The sequence below is a fragment of the Grammomys surdaster genome, unplaced genomic scaffold (assembly GCF_004785775.1).
Source record: "Grammomys surdaster isolate TR1022 unplaced genomic scaffold, NIH_TR_1.0 125956, whole genome shotgun sequence".
NCBI lineage: Eukaryota > Metazoa > Chordata > Mammalia > Rodentia > Muridae > Grammomys > Grammomys surdaster.
In genome coordinates, this window is record NW_021620775.1 from 4,129,506 (window position 1) to 4,156,687 (window position 27,182).

General features: G+C 36.5%; 1 protein-coding gene across 4 annotated transcripts in view; it reads left to right on the forward strand.

Moving 5' to 3' along the window:
- Positions 1-27,182, forward strand: part of Fgf12 (fibroblast growth factor 12) — a 561,692-nt gene that overhangs the window by 512,880 nt on the left and 21,630 nt on the right. For all 4 annotated transcript variants that reach the window (XM_028753766.1, XM_028753765.1, XM_028753767.1 and 1 more), the window contains one exon: positions 25,644-25,842. In XM_028753766.1, coding sequence (XP_028609599.1) covers positions 25,644-25,842 — 199 coding nt within the window. The remainder of the gene's footprint in view (positions 1-25,643; positions 25,843-27,182) is intronic.

The window sequence follows — 27,182 nt, forward strand, 5'->3', positions numbered from 1 at the left end:
GCTAGAGATTCTTTTGATGCTTTGCTCCTGATAAAGTTGAACAGCATAGTGGTAGAAGCCAGTAAAGTAAAGGCTGTTCATTTCACAAGGGAGCAATAAGTATCAAGAAGGGATATCTATACTAGTGGGCTTTCTTTTTTTTCTTTTAATTCATGAATATAACTAACATTTGGGATGGTGTCACCCACATTCAGAATGTGGTCTTCTTATTGCTCTCAAAAATGGCTCCACTGGTACATTGGGAGGTACACTACTATAATCTCATTGGTACCCCTCATGCAATCAAGTGGACAATAAAGATTGGCTAAGAGAGAAGGAGCATCATGTCTTGCCTAGAATCACAAAGCATATTATTCACAAGGTACTCATTGATCTTGTAAAATTACTTTTTGAGAAAGATGATTCCTACTAGTGAAAGTACTTCAGGAATTAGTGTACATATAAAAGTTTATTGTTATTTTTTAGTTTTTTATACAAAGTGTTTTGATCAATATCCCCTACCCCAACTCTTCCTAGATCCTCCCTGTATCCCCATGTATCTAACTCCACATTCTTTATTGTTCTTTCTCTTTAGAAAACAAACAGGCAAAAAAAAAAAAAAACCAACCAGAGTAAAAACAAAACAAAGAACACACACACACATGCACATACACACACACAGAGAGAGAGAGAGAGAGAGAGACAGAGACAGAGACAGAGACAGAGAGACAGAGACAGAGAGACAGAGACAGAGACAGAGAGACAGAGACAGAGAGACAGAGACAGAGACAGACAGAGAGAGACAGAGTCAGAGACAGAGAGACAGAGAGAAAAAAAAACCAAAAAAACCCTGTTAAAACACAAAATTAGAAACCATAATATACAAAGAAAAAAAGAAAGATATGCTCAAACAAAGCAATATGAAACAAAGTCGACAGAAATATCACTGAGTTTATTTTGTGTTGGAACATCTATTGCTGGGCATGCGGCCCACCCTTAAGTGTGGTTTATATACCCAGTTCAGCTCCATAGGCAAAAACTTTTTTCTTTGAAGGCAGATGTCGATTAGAAATAGCTTCTTGCTTAGGGCTGGGAACTTTTTCCATTTTCTCCCCTCAATATTGGGACCCCATCTGGCTTGAACTTGTATAAGCTATGTGTGTGCTGCCACAGTCTTAGTGAGTTCATATGTGTGCCAGTCCTCTTCTGTCTGAAAAGCAGTTTCCTTAGAGTTATCTAACTATCTTGGCTCTTACATTCCTTTCACTTCCTTTTCCACATAGCTCCTGAAGACTTGGGACGGGTGGGAGGGGTTTGATGATTATATTCCATTCAGGACTGAATGTTCCAAAATTTCTCATTCTCTGTACATTTCACAGTTGTGGGTCTCCATGTTAGTTCTCATCCACTGCATGATGAAATTTAATTGATGATACTGAGGAAGACCCTGATCTATGAGTATAGCAGAATATCTTTAGGAGCCATATTTTTTTGCAATGTTCCTGCAGCAAAACAATAACATTTGGTTTTCACCTAGGCTCCTGACTTATCCAGTTACCCAGATAGTATCAGCATGGGTTCTGTCTCCTGGAGTGGGTCTTAAATCTAACCAGATAATGATTGGTTACTCCTAATAATATCTATGTCACTATTAAACCAGCAAAAGATGCAGACAGGTTACTGTTGTTGATTGTAGGGTTTGTAGATGGGTTGGTGGTTACCTTTCTCCTCTAATAGTATGCAGATTAGCATGAAAACTACTCAGTAGGGATCAAGGCTAGCACTTTAATGATAAAGCCTAACCTTTGCTTAGGCTCCATATCTACTTCTCTATGTTCAATTAGAGCTGTTAAGTGTTGTCTTCTGCAACAGGGGCATACCTTCAGCTTAGGAAGAGAAATTAATAGCCTAGGGTATAGCCTGACATATTTGGGTGTTTCAATAGGTTCCCTTTGGCCAATTACTCAAATATATATTTAACTCATTAATGCATAGAAGGTTTCACTTGATGACAAAAAGTCTAGTTGAGGCATTGTTACCTGGTGACTTCATTTAGATTATATATATAAATGAATACATTTTAAAAAAATTCTACAGTAGTAGATTCTCCTGAAATGGTCCCTAATGTTCATTAACCCTTCTCATATCTCCCTTACCATTTCTTTCATTCTTCTTCCCATTCAATATCCCTGTTTTAGTGTTCCTACATGTTTTCACATAGCATTCCTATCTCATGCTTAAAAGTTAAAATCACTATAGAAGGAAATATATATATATATATATATATATATATATATATATATTTAAAATTTTGAGTTTCCTTTCTAATTTCTGGCTATTATAAATATAATACCAATGAACATGTTTGAAAAATAATCTCTACAGTAAAATGTAGAGCCATTTAGTTATATATCAAAAAATAGTATAGCTAGATCTTAAAGTAAATCTATTGTCCACTTTCTGAAGAACTGTCACATTTATTATCATAGTGCCTGTATGCATTTGCACTCCCACTAGCAGTGGATGAGAGTTCTTCTTACCCAACATTCTTTCTAGAATAGACTGCCGTGTGTTTTATTAATATTGACCATTCTAACTGACAAAAAAATGAAATTGCAAAGTAGTTTACATTCGGATTTTTCTGACTAAGAATGTTGAACATTTCTTTAAATGTTTCTCCAATATGTGTCTTTCATGTTTTGACAACTCTCTGTTTAGGTACCCCAGTTTTTATTTGGGTTATTTTGTTTTTTGACATCAAGCTTTTTTGGTTTTGGTTCTTTATACATTTTAGTTACCAATTCCCTATCAGATATGTAATTGGTAAATATTTCTACCAATTCTGTAGCTACTTTGCCTGAATGATGGTATTCTTTGCCTTACAGAAACTTCTTGGTTTCAATTGATCATAAGGTCAATTGAACTGTTGATCTTAGTGCCCATTCTATCAATGTTCTATTTAGAAAGTCTCTTCCTGTGCCAATGAGTTCAAGACAACTCTCTACTTTTTCTTCTATTAGTCTCAGTATATCTGTTTTTCTGTTATGATCTTTGATCCATTTGGAGTTGAGTTTTGTGCAGGGTAATGAAGATGAATCCTTTAAAATTCTTCTACATACAGACACCTAGTTTGGCCATCACTATTTCTTGAAGGTGCTGTCTTTTTTCCAGTGTATATTTCTGGCTTATTTTTCAAAATTCAGGTATCCACAGGTGTGGATTTATGTCTCCATGTATTATTTTTTGGACTTAGTATGTTTTAAAATTGAACTAGAAAGGAAAAATAGTGCACAAGAATTGTTTTTTTTATTCCTGTTTGATTGGCATTCTCATTTTTATTGTTACTTTAATATCTTTATGGTCTCAAACATGAGTGATTTCCACTAGAATTTCATTGATCTCTTTAATGCTGGTGTTTTTTCCTTCTGTCTGGAAAGAAACTTGATATCACTAATAGGTTGACTTGATAATCCCTTAGTCAATATGTACATATGATAAACTTTTGACATTATGAATCTTCATGGTCAGTGGCAAGGAAATGCCTTTTATTCCTTATGGCTTTTGAGAATTTAACGTTTCCTCACATGAGAGTATATATATATATATATATATATATATATATATATATATATATAAATACAACCACTTCCTCAGACTGTTTTCAGAGAATGAGGTTCATGAACAGTCTCTACTCACACACAGCTAGACTTTACTTTGCTTCTTTGCCTTTTCAGTTTGATTAAGGATATTGTTTATTGCATCTTTAAGTACTTACTTGAATGTGTTAGCCTTTCCCCACAAGCTAAATCTCCTTGATTTCTAAATTCTTTTCTATATCTTAGAAAGCATTCATAAGTGGTCCTTTTGCATCTGCTGTCTTACTTCCTTAGGAGAGAAGCTCTATGTTTTCCCTGCATTTCTGTGTTAGCAAAATTAAGCTGGTGGGCACTGCTTGCTTGTCATAACTTTCTGTTTTCCCTTCAAAAGGTAAGAGATTCCAAGTGTGCAGAGCATTTAATCTGATTTGCTGTGACATAGCACTCATATGAAATGTTACCTTGAATCTAATGTTAAGGTAGATGAATAACAATGCTGCATGAGGGTCCATGTACTCTTCAGTCTTCCTTTGTGATCACCTTAGCTTTTAATTTTAAGGTCATAAACACCACTAGAACAGATCACACAGGTCATCATGTTACTTCTCTTCAGTGACCCCATTCTACAGATTAAGCAAATAGGATAGAGTGAATTAAAGGAATAAGTCAATATGTATAATTTTACTACTAGTACTGACTTTAGTTCTTATTTGCATCTTGCAAGACTCTTCTTCAGACTGTTTAAAGACAAGCCAACTAAACTTGTAGTTAACTTCAGTTAACTGCTGAAGGCCATATCTGTAACAGTTTTAGAATGAAAAGCTTACATAAGCTGCAAATGGTCTGTGCATGAACCACTGAGCAGGAATAAAGAATTTATCTAGGTAATGACACATATCTGTAGAAACACCAAAGGTGGCTTGAGTAGAGCATAGGCCATCTCTTTGACAGAGGACAGTAGTGTGCTGCTTGTATTTACCTCTCCACAAACATCCTCATCACATGCTGGCCATATCAGCTTGGTGTTGATTCTAGACATTTGAAGCCTGGAGATCCTGAGGATACTGAGCTCATCATCTTTTGAACAGTTTCTGTACTTTCCACTTCCTAGTTTTAGTTCTTTCTATTGGTCTTAGTGCTCCCTTTAGACTAAAATGCTCACTTGTCTAAAACAAATACGAGCAAGGCTGCTCTCCCTCCCTTCTTACTCTACTTCTTCAATAACGTAAATAAAGTCGAAAATGCTATAGGAACATCTCTGGATTTACAAATTCAGACTTTAGCTCACGTCCTCAGTGGTTTTTACTGAGCTTTTACTTTTACTTTTCTTCGAGTTAGGGGTTGGAGAGTAAATACTGCGTAAACAAAATAACATATTTTGTCACTTTTAAAAGTTGCTTCAAAATAAAAGTCATGTTGTCTTTGTTGAAATAAAAAAACAATCAATGGGTCCTGCTGGCCACAGGTAGACTTCAGTATCATTTTAGCTCTGGTTCTTAGCTAAATGGGTCACAAAATGTCTGGTAGGCATGATTCTGTCCATTTAGCTATAAACTGCAAGAGGGCAGAGTTGATCATTTGTATTCCTTTAACCTCAATCTTTGTACATATGCTGATGCAAATCAGACATCCTGTAAATCCTTGCCATAGAGATTAAATAACCAAAATTTATATTGGAAAAGAAGAAAAAATGAGATTGTGTGATAGATGTGAAGAGGGTCTGAGAGGAATTAAAAGTAGGGAGTAAGGTGTATATATGATCTAAACACATTGTATAAAATTACCAATAAATAAATTTGAAAAATTAATGATTGTTGTACTGGATAGATTTTCATTTCATTTTGGTGAGAAGTCTATAAAACACATGATCAGGCTTCTATAAATGATACTTTAATGTTTTATATTTTTGTTTAATGTAAGATAATAGACACTCTGAAGCTTCAAATTTAGTACTGATTTTTAAATTACTCATAAAGGTGCATCTGTGGGAAATAGACCTTTTAGAAAGACGATACACAAAAGAGAACACTAATGTAATATATATGAGTAGAAAGTAAAAAATCCCAGTGTCAACCAACACTTTGTGTTTAAAGTAGTTCATATTTAAATGTATGAAAGTCAGCACATATGGACATGCCATGATGAGTACAACTGTGCAGACAAACCCTTCATTAAGAGTAACACACATGCATCTCTTTGGGTTGTTACCAGTCAGCTTCAGTCTTGACTAGGCTTTAATTTTGTACATGGAGAATGGAGTATATCCAGGTTCCACTGTTCTCAGCCAGCTCAATTCACATGGTTAGCATTGGATTTAAGCATGTATTATCCCTGTAAGAACATAGTGGACTTGAGCCAGTGTACTAAAAATACTTAGCATTTTTAAAGCAAAAGTTGGAAATGTTGGCAGAGCACACAAGCCTCTTCTTGTTTTGGTTTGTCTATTATAACAAAATCTTACTGTAGTAGATCTCATGGCTATCCATCCTCCTGCTGTGCCAGAATTATGGGTATTTGCCACCATGTTCAGCCTAAATTGGCTTGCATTAATCTACCGGTCAGTCTATCTATCTATCTATCTATCTATCTATCTATCTATCTATCTATCTATCTGTCATCTATCTATCATCTATCTATCATCTATCTATCACCTATCTATCAACAAGACTTTACTATATGTCCCAGTTATCATGGAACTTGGACAGTTCTTTAAGCCACAGAGATCTTCCTGCTTTTCCCTCACAAGCACTGGTCTCAAAGGCATCTCACACCACACTTAGCTAATCAACTTTTTAAAGAAAGAGGAAGCTACATAATTTTAAAGACTGTGACTACCTCTAAAATCTTCCACATATATTCTGGGCAGTTATGTCAGAGACACAAATAGAGCAGGTTGTGAGTTAGCAGGAATAAGGTTTCTGGAAGACTCTGTCTTTTATTTTTTTTTCCTATATCCTGCCCACATTGACTAGTCCAATGTGTATCATTCAGTCAAAAGAAAACCAGAGAAAGTCTGATGCTATTTACTCACAGATAAACTCAGTCTTGAGAGGCCAAGGCCAAGGCAGTTGTTTTTCATGATGGACTAGTTACCCCTCCAGGGAGCTACAGTGACATGCATACGCAAACAGTATTGGGGATAAACATTTTAAAGAATAGGGCAGGGGGCCTTTATGGTATTAAAATGTATTGCAACATGAATTGAGAGCCCATCCTAGAATAGGAAGAGTCAGTGATTGTGACTTAGATGTGTTGAGATGGAAGGTGACATTGAGCTTCAGATATATTATTGAGCCATTACTCAGGTATAAAGAAGAAACTCACTGTTCTAGAGAAGGAAGCCATAGGGAAAAATCAGATGAAACAAAACTGGGACTGATAATAATGGGAGCTGATCTAGGGATCTGCTATAATGCAAAAGAGTGGCCGTAGAGTTGTGGGTCCTTCATCACCCTCAGAAAGAGACAGGCTCCTGTCCTAATCATGGTACATGACCTACTTTGGTAATTGGCAGTGATGATAGCTGTGTTCACCACAAGAATAAGGCTTAAAGTTGCTCCTGTGAGGAAGATAGAGAGTCCCCAAGTATTCTCTGCTTAGACACTTGGACAACCACGTCCATTACCAAGATTCCTGAGAGGAATGGGGTATCTGTCAGAGATGATAACCCTGCCTTGTTTCATCATCACTCGCGCTCACAGGTGACTACAGTTTGCTTTTGCTATTGTACATTCTTTGGGTTTGGACAAATATATGATGTCTTTTATCCATCATTGGAGACTCATTCCTGGTGTTTACATTGCCCTAAAATATCTTGTTCTTTATCGTACCTTCTAGCTAAAATGCTGTCACTAATCATTCTATAGTCTTCATGGATTTCTGAAGTTACTTATAAAAATATTTCTGCATATTATGTTAGAGTATCTACTGATAATTAGAAATACTAATTGGAAAAATATTTTCTTTGGGAGAAATATTGGGTATCATTATGGTAACCTTGTGTAACTATACAATATATATTATTGCTTTCTTGTGGGATTATTCTTATAACAGTCTAAAAGGATGGGCAAAGAGAGTGGGTGTTATTTGGAAAAGGTCATCATGCTACTGGGATGAGTCCAACAAGCTGGGCTCTTCCATTCACCTTCAGTATGACAATTTAAAAGGAAAAAGTCATGATCAAAGCAGAGAAAGGGGACTGAATGTGATCACATTGGGAAGAGTACCAGAGTCCAGGGACTAAAAGCTCCTAATTTTTGTAGTTTGGACATAAAGCTTAGGTTTAAACAGGAAAGAGGTAACCATACCTTAGCGTTCCTGATCAAGTCCTGCTGATCTTTATTGTAGCCCATCTCTCCTGCCACCTGTGAGTAAATGTATGAACTATATAAAATCTGAGAGACAAGTTTTCCCCTCTGGATGGAGCAGGATCCACCCTTTTCCTTCCACAGCAGGAGGTTCTTGAGGAAATTCCAGTCTTTGAAATGTATTGGCTCAGAGCTAAATGGGAGACATAGTTATCTCATTATAATCTCCATTCCTGCCTGGATGTTACAGTCATTTTCTTGTAACATGTAATATGCAAGTCAGAGGGAGGGATAGTTCAGGATAAGTGTTGGACTGTAGCATGAGTGTATGCATGGATCCTGTTGGGTTGAATTATGGAAGAGGTGCAGGAATTTGACTGTGTTCACTCCACAGAACCCCAGGAGGATATTGAACTGTGAGAAGCCACAGGTCTCTGCTCCAGGGGTGGGGGAACACAGTCTGAGATCCCACAGGTGCTAGAGCTCTTCGGTTGGGGATCCTTGGACCAGGAGGTGGCCAGAAGATGACTAGTCTCAGACCCTTGGGCTCTCAGGTGGCACTGAGAGGCTCCAGTAAGGCAGAGATGAGGGCAAATGGGCTGGATTGATCCGCAGCTGAAGACGGAAGGGGGAGAAGTCTGGCAGGACCCTAGGGGCGAGGGCTCTTGGTTGCCTCAACTCACTTGGCTGGGTCATGGCTGGTTCAGCTTGTTTGCTTGAGTTAGTGGCCTCTATGGCTTGAACACAGAGAGGTAGTTGATGGGAGATTAAATGGTGGCTCTGTAGTTAAGACCTTCTTCATGGTTCCCCATGGCAGGGCCCAAAGAAGAGAGGTAGTCTAGGTCTTAAGACTTGGTCTTAAAATATTTATTACCATGGTGGAAAATAGATGAAGCTACACCCCATATTCTCAAGGGAGCCTGAAGTTAAATTCCTTTTGCAAAGGGTAGGGTCTGGGAAGGAATGCTTAATTGGCTATGCCCTCTGGCCTTTAGGTATCTCATAAATATAGAGATGTCTTCAGGCTCTGTGGCCTGTGTCATGCCCTCTACCTGTGCTATGTGACCAGTGACCACAAACCTCTCTTTGGGAGGGGTCGTAGAGGGCTGTGGCTATGTGAAAGGAACCAGGGGGCTGAGGAGCAAGGCCAAATTCTTACCATTCCTGAGGGTCTCCAAGTTTCAAAGAGTGTTCAGCCAGGTATCCAGCTGCCTCTCACAGCCCACTGCCCCACAGATAAAAATGTTTAAATGGCAGTGAGCATGCAGGTTGGGAAAATGAGTCTTTAGGGAGAGGGTTTCGCAACTCTTAACTGTATATAAAAAAGCCATATGGTTCCTACTATTTTGTAAGCTAATTTTAAAACATATATGATAGGAGGTAGATAATCAGCTCCCAGAAACCATTGGTTATTAAACAAATATTTCAGTGCTATATGTGGGATAGTTATGAGGTGTTGGTCAGAGAGGCTCTGGAGGGCACCAGAACAATACAGGCCATTACCATTGTTCTTGGACGGCCATTAGACCTAGATGATGAAAACTTGTTGCTGAAGAAAACAGATATTTATTGCAGAATACAGTGCAGGCAAGTTTAAGTGTGATGGGAGCCTTCTCCTTGCTGACTTGCTCTTACGTTGCTACTCAGGATGCTGTAGAAAAAAAATCATGAATGCTTTTTCCCTTCTGTGAGGCCTTCAAGCTACTATACCAACCTTTTGGGCAAGAAATACTAACTGGCACATTAGTGGGCTAACTGTCATTGGAGTAACCGACTGTGTTCTGATAGAATATTAGGACTGCAATAAATTGCAACAAGTTATTTTTCTTTTAAAGTAATCATTGATGGAAACATGAAAATTCTTTGAGCATAAAACTTTATTGCAGATTTAATTTGTAAAAGCCATGTCAGTTATTTTTATTGTTGCTGAAATATGTATTATTTGTGTAACATCTATAGAACTATAACCATTTTATTTTATTCTGGACAAGTATATAGATAACAATGCAAAGCTTAGATGATGTAAGTTCAAAATAATCTAAATTCTCTTTCTCTAGACTACATTTTAAAGCCTTGCTCCTTATTCTCACTGACCATATTTATTTCAAGGGTTTGGCTCTTCCTGCTTCCTACTATCTACATTTCTCCTTAACCTTCTGTGTTTTAGTTTTCTCTAACTCCTATCTCTCTTTTCCTACCTTTCAAACACAAAAACTTTTATTAGGTCCTGTTTGGTGTTATCATAAACAATAACAGCCTTAGTTAGTTATTCATACAACAGAAATTTTTTTGATGACCATTTTGGAGATCCCTGGAGTTCAAGATCCTTGTGACAAGAGGGGCAGCTTCTTCTGAAGCCTTTCTTGGTTTCCTACTTGTTTTCTCTTGCTCTTCCTCCTCTGGATCTCTCAGTGGATGTGTGCATGTTAAAATGTCCTCTTTTTAAAAGCATACTGGTCGGATGAGTTTAACATTCATCCTAACACAGTCAGGTTTGACATTCTTCTTAACAGTCTCATGTTAGGGCAAGCACTTTTTAAAATGTCCCCATTTAAAAATATAGTCACATTCAGAGGCACTGTTGTTCAGTGTCAACATAGTATTTTTTTCTACCATGTATAGTTCTTTCCAAAATAGAGGGCAGAGGAGGAGACAGGTGCCAAAGTTATATTTTCTTTATAATTTTGAGCTAAGTAAATGGATCTGATGACTGAGTGATCATTGTTTGAACATTTTTAGTTTTTCTGTAATTTGGGAAATGAGAAGTATCTCAGTGTCACAGTTCCTATAGAGGTGATGTAATTGTATTTTCTTTCTTTCTGGGATGCCTCTATTTGTAGAAGTACAGTAGATGTGCAAAGAAAGAAAGAAATGAGAATCTGGAATCCTCTTGAGCTGTTTCAACAAGGCATGATAGTTCAGGATGCCCATGCTCAAGACTTACTGGCTAAGGTGAAGGTGATTCTACAGTCTTGTTTATATTAATGTGTCAAAGTCCTAGGTGAGCTTTTCCTAGTCAGAGTTAGTGCACACAAAGACTGAGGGCAGGGACGGTCAGAAGACTTCAGCTAATTCTTAGGCAGGAAGAATGTGCATTTAACACTTCCTGAACTTCAGATTGTTAATGAGAACTGAGAAATCAGATTTCTATGTGAAATCTTATGAACTTGAAAATACTTCTAGGATTATTTCAAACATTAGTGCATTATATCTGGGTGGTTATTGATTGTTCTTTCAAAATCACACTGCAACACATGGCTTTATTTTTTTTCTAACACAATTTGTAAATGAGTGTGATGATTGAAGTGTTGGTATAATAAAACATTGAATCATAGAAATCAGGAAGCATGCTGGTTTTTTACCCAACTAACAAATGGTGCAGTCAGACACAAAACCTGTTGTTTTAAATCAAAGTCTCAGGATCTCTTTTGTTTTCTTCTACCCCTCAGAAAAGGTATTTTAATCCAGATATCGTATACCATACAATTACTTCTGAAATCTTATTCTACAAGCTTAGAACTTATTTGTCCACTGCAGTTTTGAAAGAAAAGTTATGGACCCATAACTGCCTTTGTGATACCAACTGAAGCCCACTGGAACCAAGTCATCACTACCCCACCTAGTGGCAGTGTGATAGAATTGGAGATTAAGTATGTCCTATGGAACACACTTAAAACTGAGATGATACTGTGACTAGGTTCAGTCTTAATGCCATCGTAATCTTTGGAAGGTCAGAACAATGCTTTCCTCAATAGCCAGAGAGTATGGCGTGCAGAACAAGAAAAACATTTGCCTAAAATTCCTGCCTCTAAAGTCAGGATCCCTCATTAGTGACTTACGTTCTTGATTTCATTCATAGAAATGTCAAGATTGTTAAGTTATAACATCATAAATTTATTATTGGATAATAAAATATTGTATTGTATGCTAGCATAAATACATTTTTTACCATTCTTGGGAAACTTCTAGCTCTCAGCTTCCCCAGGATGATTCCACAATTGGAATTGGAAAGGGATGTGTTAGACTCTCTCAATCCAACCCCTCTTTCCCTCTACTTGTCTTCCCATTCTCTTCTAGTTCATCACTATGCTGTTTTTCTGTTTGCTTAGTTTGGGCTATTTTGTTATGTAGTCCAGACTGACTTCAAACCTATGATCTTCCAGCTACAATGCCTGCTCTCCACTCCTCTTCACTTCCTGGATATCAAATCACTTAGAAATGATGATTAAAAATTTACCAATCTTCTTTCCATTATCCCTCCTTTTCTTTACACATCTCTTTGCTTTCTCTGTCTACTAAAGGTTAAACACCCTTCAAGGATCAGATATGTCCTCATTCTCATTCATGAAGAAAACATCATATAATCTTATGATTAATAATGCCATAAATGGTTTACTCCATGGGACATTTATTAATGTTTATATAATTTAAAAGTTATTAGAAAATTGATAGATTATTAAAATACATTATAACATAAACAGATTATTAAATGTTAAGTCAAATGCTATATAGCAATTATATAATTCTGTCTATGACTATCTTGGAACCAGATACAAAGTACCCTACTTTGTCAACCTCACAGTAACTCTGTTTTTCTGCTAATTGGGCTGACTTGTCTATAGGCATTTTACAAATAAACTTTATAAGGAGATATAGACTACAGGCAGATACATTGCTTATAGTTTGATCAGTTTATAAGAAATCAACAGATATACATACTATGTACATTTTGCCTTTGCTTCAGTATCACTGACTGTGTCAGAAACTTGTGGAATCTAACATAATATCTCCTCCACATATTGTTCTGTTCTCCCACACAGTAATTTTAAACACAGCTTTTCATTAGTCAAATGCTGAGTATTTGCATGCTGTTTCTATTAGAGAGAATGGTCAGACTCTGTTCACTCTGGGCACAAGCTAATTTGGTGAGATGCTGTGACACATTGCCTTTTGGCTTCTTGTTAGAAGAACACTCTATTGATGTTAGCTTTGATTGTGGGGTCTTTCTGTTTTACAGAAATAATGGCATCTGCTTTAGAAAAACTCTCCACTTTCTTTCAGCACAATTATCTCTATTAAACCAGACATGTACAAAGGAGAAAGGAAATTTAAAATATCAAATTGAAAACTATCTGAGAAGAGCGAGAGCTATGATTAAACTCATGAGCATATTTCTGGAGCAGCTGAGGGCAAAAGTTATTATCAAAGGGTGAACCCCAAACTTTGAAACTGAAGTTGGAGACAAAGCAAAGAACATAGAGTTAACAGAAGATATGATTCATATTAAACAATTCTCTATCAAATGTTTTTAAAACCACCAATCGAACTTATTTTTATATTTTTATAGAGAACAAAATAAATAATGCAGGAATGAAACAAAATTGTTCCTTTCTCATACAATGTAGCATTCTACAGAAAGAAACATCAAACTTGTAGCTTTTTAAATTTTTGGTTTGCTTTTTAAAATTAAAATCTAATTATATAACTTGCCCATTTCTTTTTCTTCCTAGAGTCTCTCCTATTTCCCCCACACTACCTCTTAAATCAATTGCTTCTTTTAATTATTGTTTTATATATTCATAAATACATGAACATAACATGCTCAATATATTTTTATTGCTTATGTATACATGGTTTCAGGACTAGCAAACTACTTTGTATTAGATAAACAAAATTGGGGGCTTATCTCTACAAGAGATTAATTCTTCCTCTCTCAATAACTGAAACAGTAGACACCCTAAATCAGAAGGGGAACTGATAGTTTCTACAGTTGTTAATCTAAAGTGGAAATAGCTTATTAATTTACTTTTTCCAAAATGGATATATTGGAATGAATTCATTTGAAAAATAAAGTTGATAGCCCTGATACTAGTCTGTTTAATATGTGCCAAACATCTGTGTGAATAAGCCATGTATAGTTCATTGTTTATTAAATGACATTTTATGTCACACTTTACGTAGAGTGTTAGGGGTATAGAGATGTTTCAATGTACAAAGTCGTGTATTTTAGTATTGAGTGATTCACATGCAGACCTCTGTGCTCATACTTGAACCATTAGCATTCTTACTACACACAGGCTTTAAGGTCCAGAGCATTATCTATATGCTGTGATTAATGTACATTAATATCAGTTTGCAAAGCTAAAATAAGATTATATTGCTGTATAATTGGTTCTTAATTCAGGAGAGCAACAGTCTTCCTTAAGGCAACTGACATGAAGTCACTATCCTTTGTAAGCTAGCAAAGAAAACAGAAATATCAATTAAAACATGTATTTATTTCAGGATACTATGAACCCATAGAGAATGTATGTAAGTTAATACATTATCAAACAATAAGGTGTTGGTTTTTAGATGCTTTAAAGTTAATTCATTGATTGTTAGATCTACCTTTTAAGGTTCAATTAAAAAATACGTCAAGAAAGGAAATGGTGGGTTAGCTTTTCAAATTTGTTACTTAGTTCTGGAAGGGATCCAACGGAAGCTTAGCTATGGAGGTGCTCTGTACTGATGATGGTGAGCCATTACCCAGACCACATTATCAAACTACACTGGACAGTTGGCACAAGTTAGGCTCATCCATTCTTCCACAGCCATGTATGTGCTAATGTCACCATATGCTATGAATTGAAATAAAGGTTCTGCCCTCAAACAAGTTGTGCTTCGTGAGTACACAAAAGACAGATGGTACAAAAGACAGGAAGCATTAAGGGGCTGCTATAGTAAGAAAGACACAGAGGTCCGTGATAGGGTCCAAGGAGGGGGAGCTGGTCCTCAAGTTCAGAGAGAGTATACAGGGAGTTGAATATGGAAGGGGTCTGAGAAATATAAGAGACTGACATACAGGCAAACCAAGGGAACATGCTCCACCTGAAAGCCTAGCAGAAGCAATAGAAAAATGCAAATAAAATTTACATATAAATATACAAATTGTAACAAATTTACCATGGGGCAAAAGGCATGAAGTGGATGCATATACATCAACTGTTTTAGCAGCAGTCTTAGGATTAAAAAAACAAACAAAATAAAGAGGACATACATAATCCATACCAGCACAAACCATTATTTGCATGAATCTGTAGCCACACTTTGTGCTAAGGGAAAGAAATATAAACATGTATTTTAGAGGAACATGACATCTGTTCACCATTTCCTCAGAGCATCTGAGAAGATGCTCTGAGGAAGAATCTTGTCAAGTTTTAATTCTCTAGAGAAAAGTACACTATAGGGGTAGTGAAGAAATGGCTTACTCACTGAAATACCTGCTGCACAACCACAGGACCCGAGTTTGGGTTGCCCAGCACCCATATAAAGAGCTGGGCATATCTGCATTTATCCTAGCTCTGAGGAAGCAAAGACAAAAACAAAACAAACAAACAGAAAAAAAACAAAAAAACAACAACAAAACAAAACAAAAAAATGAATCTCACTTGCCAGTTAATCTTGCCCAGTTTGTTAGCTCCAAGTTTAGTGTGAGATCTTGTCTCAAAAATAAGGTAGAGAGTGATAGAGAAATTCACCAAGATCAATGTCTGACCCCAACATGAGAGAGAGAGAGAGAGAGAGAGAGAGAGAGAGAGAGAGAACTGAGACAGACAGAAAGGCAAAGAAAGACAGAGTCAGAGACACAGGAAGAGAAACAGAAAGACATACACACAGAGATAGAGACAGAGAGACAGAGAGACAGAGAGAGAGAGAATTATGTAAGGACAAATGAATGGAACCCAGAGTATGCATTTTTTTTTTGTTGTTGTTGTTCAGGTCTCTTTGTCCATAAATGCCAATTCTTCTTTGAAGTTCATCATTTTTTCTCCATTAACTATCCCTAGTTAAGATCATCCACCAAGCTTGTTCTGTCTTTACTTTATTTACAGAAAGTGGCAACCATGCATTACATTGTGTATTTTCTTACTCTATGTATGCTTGTTTTTATCGAACTATACATAGAAAATATTCGCTACCTGCAGTATAAGTGGCCTGAAGCAAAGTACCCATTGTTGCATTTGATCAAAGTAATAGCTATTACATAAATTGAAGTACATTGGTCATGATCAAATAATTAGTGGGAAATATATATAATTATAAGTTCAAACCATTGTTGATCTGTACAAGAGGAAAACTCACGGAAAGTGCCTGAGTGTCACGCTGAGGGTAAATCTCTGAACTGAAGACTGGGCTCTGATTCCATTAATTAAATTAAACAACCCTGTGGTCCTGATTGGATCATTTCTTCCCCTTGCCCAGCCTTGCTTGTCTTCATCTCTAAATATTTCAGCTCTTAATTATGAGGCTATTTTTTGTTCATTGGAAAGCTAAATTTAAGAACTCCCTTTGTATTTAGTGTCTTTTACAAAATCAAACAAATATGCTTGTGATCTCAGTCTTTACGATAGCATGTTAAAATGGTAAGCGAATGAAACGCTACTCCATCACCCAGAACTTCAGAGAAAACAAAGCATACAGTGAGCCAGGTTCCTATCTCCCCATTTGTTTCTTAGAGGTAAATGTGTTTACTTTGAATTTTTGTTTAGGGGGCCCATCATCCCAGCAAGAAGTGTCACAGTCAAGATTTCTTTCTTCCTCCGTTTTAAACACATCTCTAGCTTTTCAGTGCCATCAGAACTGTGTGTCTAGCAGAGTCTCTTCAGGCTCTTGATGAAAGCAGCTTATGTGACAGCACATGTAGGCTTCACAACACCAGCTCAGAGCACATCTGTAAAGTGTAGGTGTACAGCACGATTAGGGATAGAATGTCAGGTCTCAGTCTGTTCACACCTGTGGAGTGTACTGCACTTTCCCAGGATTCCTTTGCTTTGCTTTATTTTTAATAATCCACTTTCCCTTAAAATGCTCACCCCCCCTCCAAAAAAATAGGGAATTTGTGGTGTCTATCTTACTTGATAGAAACATTTTTAGTCATCCTGCATCTCAGGTGCTCTGTGCCACAACACATCCCTGCCATTCTCTGGCTGTTACCTTCACAAGGGCAGCAGCAACTTCCTGAACTACAGTCACTCACCTGGCATTGCAGTTACTTGGAGGAAACTGTATAAACCCAGTGAGTGAGCATGGCAAATGCTGGAGCTGGGTCCTCTCGATGACAGGACATACTTGTGATGGTCTTGGTGACATAGCTCCATGTCCTCAGGCAGATATCTGACTACTTGGTCTCCAGCTGTTGGCATGGTTTGGATAGGTTTAGGAGGTATGGCTCATTGCTGAGGGAAGTATGTCACTGGGGGGAGTATTTGTGGTTGAAGAAGTGAGTTGCCTGGTGCTGTAATTCTTCCCCATGGTGATGGATTCTTGTAAGCTCTGGACAGATCGCACTACCAGCCCAAACCTTCCACGAAAGAAATAAACACATTAGCTTATTTTTAATATGCTTTTAGCTCAATGGTTGCACACTTCTAAGCCTCCCACTTCTAGCATGCCCTTTTTTTCACTCCCAGATCAACACCTCTAAATCTTCCCTCAACTTAGTTGCCAATGGCCACTCCATCCGAGATCTCACATAGCTGGTGGTACTTAACTCCCTCAGAAGCATGCCGAACCTCTTTCCTCTTACTGGGTCTCTTTGCCTGCCGGTGGGAACCTGAAGTCCCACCTCTCCCACCCGGTCATTGGCCGCTAGCATCTTTATTGATTGATCAAAAATCAATTGTGAAACAGAACCTTTAGAGTTCTCATGAAGAGTCCTGATCAGAGCATCAGAACCACCCCCTACAAACTCTCAACCATCCTCCTCCTTCACCCTTATGAGTTCTGGAATTCTCCAATAATTTTTCACAAGACAGTTTCGTTTCTTTACATGGATCCAGATAATCACTTGCATTTGGCACATGCAGACTCTAAAATTTTATTGGCTGCATGTGGTTAGGGAAGAAAATTTCCACCTCAGCATCCTTCACAGGAGTCTGAATGCTATATCTGTGTAGAACATTAAATTAATGTTACCTGGCTCCTGATTTTTCCCATTAACATGGTATTTGAAGTATATACATACATACATACATACATACATACATATCATACATATTTACAAATATAATTTTCTTTCTTTTAACTCTTCGCTAACCATACAAATCCCTTCACGTAAGACAAACATACAAAAATCATCCGTGGGTATCCTTCAGTGGATTCTTTAAAGTACAATACAAGCCAATATCACTTTGAGTATACGTGCTTAGCTCTGCATATTTATCAAACACATTTTTAAACTGTGTGTGTGTGTGTGTGTGCGAGTGTGTATGTATTTAATACAAATGGTGATGTGCCAAAGTACATGAATATTTATAGATAGATTTTTTTAAATGTCTTTGAGATATTTGTATTATGTGTCTCAAAGATCTTTCAAGAATAGTGCAGAGAGATCAAGAATTGTACAGTATCTCATCTGTAAAACACTGATATTATTTACTATCTTTTTGACAAATATTTAGAATGTTTTCAGTGGTTAGACATTTCCAACATCTTTGCTATGAATATAAAACCCTCAGCACACTCTAATTTGCACACATGCCTCTATATCTAGCTACATTTTCTGAAGTGGGTCAAAGGGAGTATAGACTGTAATGTGAGAGCTTAACTCTTGTTTATTCCCAGCATCCTTTTAGCTACATGCAGACATTTTGGTATTTTGTGTTTGCCCAAGCTCTTTTGTAGATATATTGCTTCTAAATCACTCAGATTTGCAGAAATAATTTTGATGACAGTAAAATGTTATCAACAAGAGTAAGATGATACATCCTCTCACCGACTGGGCTCCTCTCACTCTCCACATTCACCTCTGTTATTCTTAGGGGTTTCTTGCCGGGGGCAAATTATGTGTCTTTAAGATATGACTCTTCTGTAGGAGGTGCCAAGAAACTGACACTGAGATTCTCTGTGAGCTCTACAGATAGATGGCCATATGGAACCTTGTATAATCTAGCTTTGGTCAACCCTTCATAGTTTATGACTTGTGCAGGACAGTGTTTTGATTTCCTGCTGCTTGTGCTGACCCCATTCTCAGCTGTGATATCAATTAGTGCCTAAAACTTGTCATGAGGAGTAAAGAGCAAAACTGCATGTAGAATAGGCCTAACACACTTGCCTTGTCTCATATAGTAATGGCAGCCTTACAGTGGAGGTGAGGTTTAGCTCTGACTTATTGATGTTAAGATGGAAAGTCTGAGAAGTCAGGAAAAAAGATCAAGGTATAACAATGGAAACGTAAATATTTGTGTTTCATTGCCTCCAAAGTTGCAGTTCCAGCACCCCAAGTAGGACTGGTTTATGTGCTATTCACTTACTCTGCTAAGTCATCAGATACTGAAAATAATGAGTTAACAAGGAGTCTTGATTTTTAGAGGAACCCACTCAGTAGTTTTCCAGTAATAAAGAAAAGTCTCAAAATGTTTAGAAAGAGGTTCCCATATTGGTTTATGTTTTTCTAAGTTATAAAATTAGACTTGTAATCAAAGCTACCATGGTGTGTGTGTGTGTGTGTGTGTGTGTGTATACTCCTTATTTGAAATAATGTAATTTAGCATTTTCTTTGTCTCATCAGATGAGAAACAATGATTCCTTCAGTTGAATTCACATTGATATATCAGACAGCACAGTTGACACAGCAGCTTCTAATGCATTAAAGTTTTCCAGTCCTGTGCATCAAAAGGCCATTAAGAAAGTGAGCAGACCATAGGGTTCAGAGCCAAATATTCAAAGGGTAGCAGAAGGAACCTACTCTAGAGTTTGCAAGGATGACTAGCAATTGCTTTTTCTTCCTTACACACATTCTAATAAACAGTGCTGCATAGCAAAAAGCAAAGGCAGTTTCATTTGCTAAAAAAAAATCAGAGTTTTAGACCAAGCACAGTGCTGCATGGCTCTGATCCCATCTTCTTTGGAGATTAAGCCGGTAGCATTATTGGAGACCAAAAGACTGATACTAGCCTGAGTTATGTATTTCTTAAACATTTATATGGGGGATTTTGATAAGAAAAGTAAAATAAAGTTAAAAAACCTGAAAGAGCCTTTGAAAAAAAGGTAATTTTTAAATGCCATAAAGTTATTGTAACTTCTTCAAAAATCAGCAAGTGAATTTTCTCTGGTTATATTTTGCCATATCATAATTTAATAATATATTCAAATTTCTTGAGTAGGTTAAAATTATTTTGAAATAATATTTTATATGGAGTTTCTACATTCAAGAAATTAAAAGCCTGTAGGAGCTGAAGACATAAGTTATACCTGTGATTGATTAATGTGACAAACAGACATAGTTTTCATTGAGGGAAAGTGAACACCAGAGAATACAAGGGCTTTCAGTGGGAGCATAACTTATAAATCCACAGCAGAGTCAGTCAGGGCTCGAGACATCTTCTCATCAAATCCATTTTATTGAGTAAATAGTTTTTATTTCCAGACTTATTGAGAATACACAGAGAGTATAACCACCATGACACCCCCCTTCGAAAAGCTTAAAAGGTTCATTTCCACAATGGCATTGGGCAATGTTAATGAAAAACAAAATACGAAGATAAAGGTTAGAGAGTGACTAGAGAATATGCCTCCTTGTACCAGGGAGTAGGGAAGGTCTCCCTGAGGCAGTGACTAGGATGCATAGGAAATAAAGAGGTTGTCAGAATAAGGGAGAATGAGATGAACTGCTTGTGTTTCAACAACAGCAAGGAAACCAGAGGCCTGAAGGCAAGATTTGTGTGTTCATCAACTTCACAGTCACTCCATGATTATGCCAGAGAGAGGAGGGAATGCAGGAGCAGAATGCAGAAAAGATGTCATTATAGTCCTATCTTACAATGCTAACTACACAGAGCTAGACACATCTGAGGTTCTTACCTGAGTTCAAAAGCAGGCATGTTGCAGTTAAAACAAGGGGAGACAGAAAGGTTAATGTTGAGGAGGGGGCTGTAGCTCAGTCATAGAGAACATGCCTAGAATATGCTTGGCTTGCATGCCTAACAGTGCATAAAGATTTGACTTTGATTAAAAAAAAATGAATTACTTTCAGTGCAAATTTATGCAATAAATATAGTACAGGAAACTTTAAAGTTACTGTATTATTTGATGAAGGGGAAATAATTTTAAGTAATTACACATTTTTAGAGGGATCAAAAGAAAAGTGTTATATAATTTGATCTTTGTACTGTGACTGTAGAGATCTTCAGTTTACATTGCTAACATTTGGAATTTAGGGAGGTTAACTGATCTGTCAATGGACAGATGGAAAATTATCAATACATAATATATCAGAAATCTAGGAGTCCAAATGATTTTTCCTTAAATTATTTATTCACTTATCAAGTGTTTTGGAAGAATCTCTATATTTTGTTCATTTTATGTATTGATACCACCTCTATTACAGGAGATCATGAATTGACAAGTTTAACTTAGGAAGTATTGTGTACTTTATAAACAAAACATTTAAAGTAGGTTAAACATAGTGACTAAGAATAGAAAACAATAAATATAATGTGTAATCTGGAGACAGTGGAAAATATAAATGTTAAATCCAAGCATTAGATTTTCATCTTGAATAAAGTTTACTTGTAGCCTATGGCTCTTACTGATATTAAAATGGTCAGATATCTACTGTTAGTAAAGTTAGAAGAAAAATTTTCATTTTCAAAAGAAAGAGAATTTAGAAAGTAACATTTATAGTTTATTTTGTAACATTTCAATATTAAAATTATTTTCTTCATTTATAGGTAAGAAAGCAAAGAGTTTTTTTTAAAATCAAAATAAAATAATATGTTTGAGATAATACAACTAACTCAGCCCTGTCAATCACTTTTCTATATTATTAGACATCATCATTACTGTTTTCCTGACCTATAATATTCTTATTTATTTCAATAAAATGTGTTGTCAGTCTGGACAGTCATTGTCTAATCTTAGAATCCAGCCGAAGATATGTGATTGTCCACATCTTGGTCAAAGGCTTTTAAGTGAGTATGTACTTTGCTTCAAGTGTGCTTGAGCATAGGGTTTTGGGTTGTAGACTAATGTGTGACAAGAGCACAAAAGTAATTACTTGTCATGTGACAAAATGCAATATTTTTGCCTTAAGGATAATGTTAACAGGGGCTGTATAAATTACTAAGGTTTATAATATGTGTCTGTTTGCATTTTCTTTGAAATACCTCCCTCTTCACTTGAAACATATGAAACATATGGAATTCAGTTTTTAGCCACGTACTTGAAGTCTCATAATAAATATGTCACTAGAATCACAATCAGAATTGATAGAAAATCTAAAGTCCAGGATTTTAACCTTTATTATTCAAAAAGAATGCATGCAATAGGAAATGCAGTATAAATTCATTGATATGCAATTGTATATTGAAATTAAAATAGTAGTTATAAGGTAGAGGTTATACTGAGAGTCCAACCAAACTTGGTGCCCTGAGGTTTCTCCTTGCAGGTTCGAAGCTCCTTAACAGCTAGAGATAATGCTAGTTTTGTGATAGATTAATAATTAAAGACATTGAGACTACTTGGTCACCTTTGCTTTGTGTTTATGTATGTGTAAATGTGAGTTCACACTGCATGTGAGTATACCTGTGTGCATGTACACATGTGTGTGGAAGACAGAGGTTAATGTCATTTCCTTCCACAGTCATCCTCCATGTTGTATTTTGAGACTGGTAATCTCACAGAACCTGGAACCCGCTATTTAAGCTGGAATGGCTAGCCGGCAAGCCTCAGCGCTCCCTATGCCTCTGCCTCCTCAGACTGGGGATACAGACCCCAAGCTTTCCATTTGGGTTCTGCAGAGTCTATCTTAGTTTCTCATGCTTGTACAATAAACGTTTTACCCACTAAGTCTTGTCCGCAACTCCTCAACATTGTTTTAAAAGAAAACAATAGCAAAATTCAAACCTCTTCTAAACCTTTTAACTTAGTTCTATAAGAAAGCCAGTACATAAAATTCTGCTATGGTTTGAACATAATAGTAAGTCTATCGCATCGAAGCTCATGTATTGAAGGCATGGTCTCTTGGCTGACAGTATTGGGAGGTAGCGGGACCATGAAAAGGTAGAGTATAGTTGGAATTACTTAAGTCAGCTAGGAGATGTGATCTTAGGAAGGACAGTGTCTCACTTCCTACTTTGTGAAATGTTTGTTTTCCCCATCACTTTCACTTTGTTGGGCATGGTGGTGCATTACGTTAATCCCAGCACTCAGGAGGCAGAGGTAGGAGGGTCTCTGTGCATTAGAGACCACCCTGGTCTACACAGTGAGTTCAGGACAACCAGAGCTCTGTTACACAGAGCAACCCTGTCTAGAAAAACAAAATAAAAAACAAAAACAAAACCATCATTCTTCCTTCTACCTTTGTCATTGGGCCTTCCAGCCTCCATAACCACCAGCTCAATAAGCTATTTTTCTTTTAGGCATAGCTTGCTTCCAGAGGTTCATTAGTTTGAAAAACAGACTAATACTGGGGTAAGGGTGTAGTTCAGAGCATTACACTTGTCTAGAATATACAAGAACTGGGTTCAGTGTCCAGCATTACGTTTTGAAAGAGTTATAAAGATATATTTAACTGATTGAGTATGTACTTCTCTAATACTTGGCAATGGGTCAACTCTTTTTTAATAATACGGGCATGATGTCATAAAAAGCATGCATTGTTGAGAGCATTGCTGTCAGGTAAGGAACATGGTTTTATTCCCTGCTTTCATATTCTCCAGACAATTTGTGTCTTTGATTCTCTTTTATTGAAATATAACTCACACACAGTAAAAATTCACATTTAAAACTTACAGTTCAGTGGATTTTAGAATGCCTACAAAGTTACACAAATATCAGAACTATTTAATTCTGAATCATTTCCATCTCTCCAGGGAAGCAGTCACTCTCTGCTTTATTCCAACTCTGTGGTTGCACTTGACATCCATTACTTTCCATCTCTGAAATTGTTCGCTCATTATATGCAATATTATAAACCCTGTTGTAATACTTTATATAAATGGAATCAAATAACACATAGCATTTGCACCATGTAGCCTAACGATTTTGTGTTTCCCTAAGAATAATGTTTTTAAGGCACATTTATATTGTCATATGAGTCAGTATCCCAGTGCTCTTAGCAATGAATAGTAATACATTATACAGCTATGCCACATTTTGTCTTCCTAGGCATCAGTTGATATACACTCGAGCCATTTCCCTAATCAATACTACTATCAATAGTTAAGTACAAAAAGTTTTATGGACATGTTTTCACTTTCTGCAGGTGGATAGTTAGAAGGAGAATAGTTGGATCATTGCTACCGTTATCTTTATTCTTTTGGGAAAACATCAGGCTATTTTCTCAGCAATTACACCATTTTATGCCCTTATTGGTAATGTGTGAGAGCTACAGGTTTCTTCACATGCCTACCCTTTTAACTAGGCACATTCTCTTGCCACCATATGAAACAGTAAATCACAGTCAGTGATTTCCTAGATTCTCAGGATAATTTTCTTAAAACTAAGAGTACTTAAAGAATTCTCATGTTTCATTTTAATATAAACAGCATTAAGGTAATATTACTATCACTACTGCATTTCTGTTTTCTCAGTAGCATCTTTTGGTCAGTAACGTGAGACTCATTTTAAATCAAAGGAATTCCTTTAGTGACATCTTTGTCTTTTAGCTCTCTCTGAAGCTGAAAGCATCATCTATAAGGATATGGTTTCTACCAGATTTATTTCTAAGGGGTCATCATTTATGGAGTTCTCTGTGTAAGTGCACTGAATTGTGAAGCTTCTCATGGAAAACTTCTCAGTGTGCAATGACAAACACTACGTCATGATACAGTTGGGCAAGGGGGATTTTTCTTGCTGGCTAACATCTTACTGCAGTTGTTTTCCTTTGCTTATCATAGAAGGAGAAGCATATTATCTTTAGAAACATTCATTTCATTATTTGACAGATTGAGACATGATTTTATTGTGCTGATTACAAAGTTGTATAATATGTCATTAGTAAATGAGGCAGTCAGTATGAGAGGCAGGGATTTTAACACAATTAAGGGTTAGTTCTGCCATTGACTTATAATTTTATTTTTATGCATATTTTAACTACTCATTTAGTGTGTTGATTTTCTCACTTGATAGTGAGGTCCAAAGTAGGTGCCCTTAAGATTTCTTACTGGAATAACAGTGTCATTATGTGTTTATTGTGGGTTCGTCAATTGTTGTATTTTCTCCTACTGCCTATTCCTAAGACTGTTATATCTAAAGTTTTGATTATTTAAGTATATCTAATTTTAAATCAATTACAGGGAAAATTATAGGCATTGAGCAAAGGAGTAGCCTACTGATGAGTTTAGGGTACATGCTTTAGCTGATTAATAGATTTTTGAGTGTATTGTATATTCCCTTCAAGAATATCTGGTGAGCCTATGTTGTCTGTGGTTGCATTTCAATTATGGTTTCTAGGAATAAGTTCTACTCATTAAAAATGAGAACTGACAGAACACTTAGATTTATAAAACATTGTACTAGATAAAGTTTAGTGCCATCCAATGCTTTAGCCTCCAATCAGTGACAGCATCTGAGCAGTTGTTTTCTCTGGACTGAACAATGGTTGCAAAAAGAATCTTGCCTTTTGATTTTGTACGACTATAAATGGATGCTAACTGAAACTGTGTGCAGGACCTTCTGATTTGTTCTGAACATTGGTTATATGTTTGATACTGGCTTGATGTAAGCCTTGCTGATTCATTACTAATTCCTTTTCTCTTTGCTGTGTTTATTTCTTCAGGATGTTTTTACCCCAGAATGCAAATTTAAGGAGTCTGTGTTTGAAAACTACTATGTGATCTATTCCTCAACCCTGTATCGCCAGCAGGAATCAGGCCGTGCATGGTTTCTAGGACTCAATAAAGAAGGTCAAATCATGAAGGGGAACAGAGTGAAGAAAACCAAGCCCTCATCTCATTTTGTACCAAAACCTATTGAAGGTATGAAAGTAACTTCTTTTCTTGCTTGACCCCTAATTTGTGTGTTGGGACCAGGTCTTCCTGTCTGCTGCTACTTCAGGCTCTGCCTCAGGTGAACTGATGGAGCAAAGATTCAGAGAATACAATGCGAACTTTCCCAGCAAAGAGACAAAAAGTGAAAGCAGAGAATTTTTGCAAATATGTGGTACATAGAAAAATATACTTGAATATCAAAGGTAGAAAATTCCTGAATATAGAAATTACTGTCAGTTGCCATTTGGAAAGTAATTTCTTTCTTTGTTGAACATAATATTCAATCTCTTAGAATATCTCTGGAAAAAATCAATACTATTACTAGAGGGCTTAAACTTATCCAAATAGTTCTATAAATATGCTTGATGCTGATCTCTACATGCCTTTGAGGAAATATAACAACATTGTATATCAATTTTTTTCATCTTTTGTAAGGAACAATAGTGTGTTGTTTTGTTTGATCTGCAGATTTTTTCTTCTCATTTAAGCCTAAAACTTGCCCTTCCTTCATCACTTAAAATGGTATTAACTTTAGTAAAAGGCAAATATATACAATCTGAAAAGAAGACTGTAAATAAAAATTTAAAAAAATAGTGTTGACTTGTTTCAAATTGAACAGGTACATAAGCCAAGGAACTATATTGTTCTCTCAAAAGTTTTCTATGTGGGATGTTGAGTGACCATGATTACATTCAGTTAAGCTTTCTAGTGAGAACCAAAGAATTAATTATGGTCTTGACATTTATTAACAGTACACTATGTTAATTTAACCATAGCTCAGTTTCCTTTTGTAAGAAAATGAAAAACACTGAGATGGGACACTGCAACCTTGACTCAGCCTGGCTTGCTGGCCTGTCATAGATGCAGTGACATGGAGACTATGCACTATGCAAGGTCTGCAGTGTGTAGTACATGTGAGTACAGCAGTCAGTCCCAATCTAGATTATCCTATGTACAAAACACTAGATAGAAGGTGACACTCATTATTCCTCCTGCCTCCCAAGGGTTTTCTCACACCCTAAGTCTTTAGTCATCTAAAATTAGGGTTGTTTTTCCTTGGCTTCATGCTTTCTGTCTTACCTGCCCCGATTTTCATTTCTCATCTGCTGATTAACCTTTGCAAAGGATGAAGTCAATGATTCCTACTTTTCTTATTATTTTTCTCTAACTGCTTTACCAGAAAAATTAAGGACTCTTTTTTTGTATCTTCTTTATGCTTCTATTGATCATGTTATACTAGATTTTCCTATTGTCCCACTGTCTCTTTGCCAAAACAGAAGCGTTACAGGGTCACTGTAGTTAAAGACAGAAATTGGCCTGATTTTTAA